At 47.5% G+C, this 6,000-nt stretch overlaps 1 protein-coding gene; it reads left to right on the top strand.

Moving 5' to 3' along the window:
* Positions 1-3,861: 3,861 nt before the first annotated feature.
* Positions 3,862-5,629, top strand: GSTUM_00010085001 (uncharacterized protein; the record flags this gene model as incomplete). XM_002841056.2 has 5 exons in its annotated part: positions 3,862-4,459; positions 4,530-4,554; positions 4,624-4,865; positions 4,926-5,289; positions 5,360-5,629. The coding sequence occupies exons 1-5, from the start codon at positions 4,203-4,205 to the stop codon at positions 5,627-5,629; spliced, it is 1,158 nt and encodes a 385-aa protein (XP_002841102.1). The 5' UTR covers positions 3,862-4,202.
* Between the last annotated feature and the right edge of the window lie 371 nt (positions 5,630-6,000).

Genomic DNA, 6,000 nt, shown 5'->3' with positions numbered 1-6,000 from the left:
ACGCTCGTTCCACTTAATCTAGGTGATTAAGTTTAAAAAATCAGTGTAACCAGAGCACAACACTGATACCACATAAATGATAATGGGAGTACTTGTACGAGTACTATTTGTAGGGATTGGTACGAAATAGAATGTGGACTCAAGTAGACACCCTGCGACAATTCCCTCTCAGGGTGGTTTTTCCAGCCAGCAAGCCAGTCATTCCAGGAGAAGGGGAAAGGGAAAAAGAAAAGACTCTGTACAAGTACCGTGCTCATGCCTGAACTTGGGGAGAGTGGGGCTTGGGGGGGCTTGGGGGGTGAAATTGGCATTTCGTGGTTTACTTGTGCCTGATTGATTCGTGATGCGTGGGGGATGGTTGCGGGATATTCCGTCCTGGGAGTGACTGTGGTAATCAGGTTGGTTAATTTTGTTTCTTTTCTTTTCTTTTTCCACTCTCTGGTAGCCGGGGCATAGGGCCGAGTTCTATTAGGATCTTTTCTTGTTTCTGTGTCTTTTGTGTTTTACAGTATGTTTTGACCACGCTCGGGTTCAGCGCAAGTTAAAGTTGTTAGATGAAGGAGAGCGATAAGGTACCGTGATAGGTGAGCGGGAATATTCTTACTGTGATAGTGGCTTGAGCAAGGCAATGTACAAGTATTGTCTGGTGATCTGAGTGTCTTAATATCACGATGCTCACTTCCCAATCCAAATGGCCAAACTATCATAGGAGTACTCGTGCCGCCGAATTGAAGCCTGACACAATCATAAAGTAGCGATCAGCGAGCTAACAAAAGTGTACCGGCAGTCTAAAAGATGCCAAGCTGAGTGATGTAGCTGGATATATGATATTGTACCAAATAAAAGGCATCATTGTGGATAATTCATCGCGATGGCCAACCTGCATATATATCCATCTGGGCAAGGAGATGCTAGCATTATTCGAGTGCATGTTGGAAGAGCTAGAATGGAACCTACTGGTAGATTTCCCCTCCTCAAGAGAGCAGCAATTCTAGCACCCAAGCGGCATGCAGATATGTCATACATGCGCAGGTGGCAGTTGCTCATGCTCTAAATACGTATGCAGTGTCATTCCTGAGGATTAATAATATGCCTCGGCGCATACCCAATCCTGCCTGGTTATTCACTACTCGAGTACTTTATGAGGGCATCCAATTTCAATTAAGTAGGGCGAGTATGGTACCGAAGTCCATCTCGAGCCTACAGTCTAACCGTAGTAGCAATCTCTCCTACTCCCAATAGTAATTGGAGCAGGTCGCGGGAATCCGTAGAACAGGAACTCCCTACGAGTACTGTACTGTACATCTGCTCCTCCTCAAGGATCGCTTCTCACCTAGGCGACAGTAATCGATATGTTGCTATGCCCAAATGTACCCTATGATGCAGCATTGACCACAATTAACCACTCCTGTCTACTTGGCTGTCCTGGGGGGGGAAACGGAAAGACATAAAAAGAAAAGAAAAACATCTTCTCCCACCCCTTCAAGATGCAGGCAGGCAGGCAATGTGGAACAACCAACGATTAGAGAAAAGTAGCAACGGCGGCTTTCAATTGGCTGAGGTCGCAACGATAGATCACCACATCCGAACTCCCGACGCCGGGTTTCCGCGCCATCGCGGCGCGGTGGGAATTTTCCTGAGACCTGTAAATCCGCTTCTACTCGAGCACTCTTACCACTGCCTGAAGGGATTGCGAACGCAGTCTGACAAGCATACCGATATGGTACTCTGACACGAGTCTCACAGCCCCGATTCTCAAAAAGCAAATAAAAATACCCTTCCACAAAGTGAAATTCGAGCTCAGTGCCAGTACGGTGCTCGAGTACAGTATTGAGGCTGAATGGTGTCACGAGACTTTTTGTCCTTTCTTTTTTAAATTCTCTCTGCTTTCACCGTATTGGTTTTTTTGTTTGTTTTCCTTGCATTTGTGCGGTGGGGGAATGCGGTGGAGGGGCGAGGGGAATGGCGGGGGAGATACTGTGTAGTATAGGTATTGTGTCGAATTAATAGAGTTGGATTTTGCTACGCTTATCATACGATTTTAACCCTTTAACTGGTGGTAGAAGTGGACAGGAATGGAGTTGACAGCGGTGGTGGTGGTGGTTGGAAGTTATTGTGGCATTATTGTTGGCGCTGGTATCATACTATTATTGAAGGAGCCGTAAGAAAGTACCGTAAGCTTGAGGATACTGCTTATATAGAAACCCTGTATGGCTCCGATGATAGCAAATGTGCTGGAGGTTTAGTAACGGAGCTTTGCTTTTTGAGGGAAGAGTCGCTCCCTTTTACGGGGGGTGGATAGAAAAGGCTGCGGTGGAAGAATAAAATATGGTGCGAGAAGATGAGAAGGGTGAGCATGTCACCCTTGTTCACACCATGAGCAACCCGCCAATCATAAAAACCAGATCCTCAATTATTTTGCCCATGAAGCCACAGAATCTGTAAAAATTGCGGATCCAGAGCTGTGGCTTGCCCGTGGGAATGAGTTTCAATGATTGTGTGAATGGTGAGGAACTTACATTTTCCCATCTACTCGCACTATACGGTGGTCTGCTTTCTCTGCTCTGGTGATAGTGGTAACATATATACTACTTGTAATGCAGTTAATATCGGCTGCATACTGGTTCAGTGCATGCACTGTGCTAGATGATGAGATTTACATCTTTCACGAGGAGCTGACTGAGTATACCTGAACCAAGTCAATACGCGAATTAATACAAGCAAGGTACCTGCTCGTTAAAAAAAAATCATGCGGCGGGGCTCTAGCTCGACACCAGTCAACCAGGTATCTGTGTATCATAGGAATACATAGAATTCGATATCTGGGCAGTGAATGGCCCCCTCCCCACGATCCCATATTACACTATCACATCCCAACCCATACATCACCCCTTCATCCATATGGTACTGTACACCGCACCCTGTGCTGTGCCGTCGCAGGTGACATTTCCAACCAACCATCCACCCCCCTCCCCCCGTTCCCAAACGTCAAAGCCAAAGCAGCCCTGGCAGAAACAACGACAAAAGTCCTCCCCATACGGTCGAGCACTGGATAGCCAGCAAGTAGCCCAGCACCCCACAAAACCCTATCCGGCATATCACACCCACAGCATGGGTTCAAGCCTTCCCAAAAAAATCAAAAGAGCTACACAGCTGCAGCACCCCCAAGAAGGGTTTGCTGACCCTGATCCAACCGCCCACCCATCCACCAATCCCTCCCCCATCCCACTCCCATACCTCCACCCCCTCCCCCCAAATCTGGCTTTAGGCATCCTTTGTTTAAAGAGCCATGCATCGCCCACCTACTGCCCCCCGCAGCTTATTTGTAGATCCAAATAACAGAACTTTGCAAGATTGGGAAATCTCCCATCTTTTATCTTTATCTTCCTCTCATTTATATCCCTTCGGAGGGAGAGGGGTATACCTGACCGCTTTTACGATACGACCTGCACGGAGCTTGGCAGCGTCCTACGACGCGGGGATTGATTGATTGATTGGATCCGAGTTGGACTGCTGATACTGCGGATTTACGATAAGTGCAACGGCCAGAGTATCTTTCTTTCCCCAAGCAAGCAAGCACACGGGGTCAGGAAGGGAAAAGAGAAGGGAAGGAAGCGGGTTGCATTGGTGATACACTAGGAGCCATTCCTTTTGGGCAGGCTGCGCAATTGCTGTGCCTACTAATTACTACTGCTCCCTACGCGCAGCGACTGTCCCGCGCTATACTTGCTTTGCTTTGCTAGGTATGTTTTTCCTTTATTTTGTTTCTTTTCTCTCTCGCTCTTTATACATAGGGTACTGTACGTGTGCTAGGTTGGAGGAAATTCCACGCTTGAGCTACTACTACTATTCGTACCGTTTGGACATTCTTTGGAGGTTTCGCATTTTACTTTTTCAAGTTACCGGTATCTGTCTAACTTGACGGGCGGTCCGTCGGGATCACCCGATCTTATTTTTATTTTTTTGCTTTTCCATATTTCCTTTTTTATAACTTTCCCTTTGTCGTGGAAAAGAAGGTACAGAAATAGCTTTTACTAATAAAGTTAAAAACAGTATAGAGCTGCCTCCACCCACATTCTTTCTCCAACTACGACATCACAAGGAAGTAAGAAGCAATCGGAGGAGGAAGCAACTGAAGGAAATTAGGGAAAGAAAGAAAGAAAGAAAGAAAGAAAGAAAGAAAGAAAGAAAGAAAGAAAGAAATGGCATGGACAACTCTCCAACTGGAGATCCTTCAAACAACCTCCAGAGTATCTTCAGTATTCTCACTGCTCGGTGCAAGTTTCATCATCATCACCTTTTGCGCATCCACCTCTTTTCACAAGCCGATAAACCGACTAGCGTTCTTCGCTTCCTTCGGTAATATATTGACCAATGTAGCTACAATAACGTCGAGGAAGGGGATTGAGCATGGGAGCCAGTCTGCGCTATGTAAGCTCCAGGCGACGTTTATTCAATGGTAAGTACGATCACTCATCCATTATTTTATACACTGAGAGGATCTAGGACTGACCACTAGAAATAAATAGGTTTATGCCCGCGGATGCACTGTTCGTCAGTTTACCTATGCTCCCTCAACCTGAAGGGTAAAAAAAGTACTGACTTGGTTATCATAACAATCAGTGTCTAGCAATGGCCCTAAACGTCTATCTGACAGTGTTTAAAAAATACACTACAAAGCGCCTACGAGACCTAGAACTCACCTACATCCTCGTCTGCTACGGCGTTCCCTCAATCCCGGCAGTAATCTTCCTGTTCATACAGAACAGCAACGGAGTATACATATACGGCAGCGCAACGCTCTGGTGCTGGATTTCCAACGAATGGCAATTCATGCGTATCGCCGCCTTCTACGGTCCCGTCTGGTAACCCCCTTCTCCCCTCCTCTTTTTTCCTCGCCATTCCAGCTAACGAGGGAAACTCAGGATAATCCTCGGCGTCACAATAATCATTTACATCCTGGCCGGCCGTGTGATTTTCCGCCTCCGCGGATCGCTCCGCAACTTTGCGGGGAAGTCTGCCCTGGGGCCACCAGTGAAAGACACATGGAGCACACAGAGCCACAACATATCTCGTACCATGTCACCGGACCTGACCCCGGGACCCAGCGCCTCTATCAATCCTCCGCCAAGCTACACCGTCATCATTGAGTCCGGGCCCAAACCCCCAGTTGCGAACAACAACAACAACAACCGGGCGCCCAGGAACAGCGCTGTGGAAGCTAACACCGCAGCGTGGGCTTACTGCCGCTGCGCGATGTTGTTCTTTTTGGCGTTGCTTATCACCTGGGTAAGTCACTCAGGTACTCTGCCCAAATGAAGAAGCAAAGGTACTAATGGATTCTCGTGTTTACTTGCAGCTTCCCTCCAGTGTAAACAGAATCTACAACCTCATCTACCCCGACGCAACCCACTTCGGCCTCAACTTCGCCGCAGCGCTCGTCCTGCCCTGCCAGGGCTTCTGGAACGGTCTCATATACATCGTGACCACGCTCCCCGCCTGCAAGGAGTTCTGCCGAAACCTGGGGGAGCGCTTACGCCGACCGTTCGACATGGCCGCCCGGTGGAAAAGGTCCCGGCGAAGCTGGTCGAGTAAGGCTAGCAGTACGAATAGTTTACAGCCTGTATAGATTCTACGAGCCTCCTTTTTTTTCTTTCTTCCTTTCTCGTTTGTTTGCGTAATGGATTGAGTTCTCCTGGGGGGTTTTTTTTTTTTTTGGTATTATATAAGAGTGTACGATAGGTCGCTATGATGGCGTTTTTTTTTTTAATCTTTTCCTTCTACCTTCCTTATCACCCCCACCCCACCCCACCCCCTCTCCCTTTCTTCCCTTCTTTTTTTCTTTTTTTTCTTTTCATAGTTTTTCCTGCTCTCCTTACTTAAATCACGGAGTACAGAGGCTGGACGGATGGGGACCCTAGATGGGAAGGTGCAGGATTCCTAAGCGGACAATGCGAACGCGAAGGGGCAAAGGAACGGAATCATCATAATCAGTAAATA

The sequence above is a fragment of the Tuber melanosporum genome (assembly GCF_000151645.1).
Source record: "Tuber melanosporum whole genome shotgun sequence assembly, scaffold_66, strain Mel28".
Lineage (NCBI taxonomy): Eukaryota > Fungi > Ascomycota > Pezizomycetes > Pezizales > Tuberaceae > Tuber > Tuber melanosporum.
Note: the sequence above shows the minus strand (reverse complement) of the source record. Positions and strands in the feature narration are given on the sequence as shown.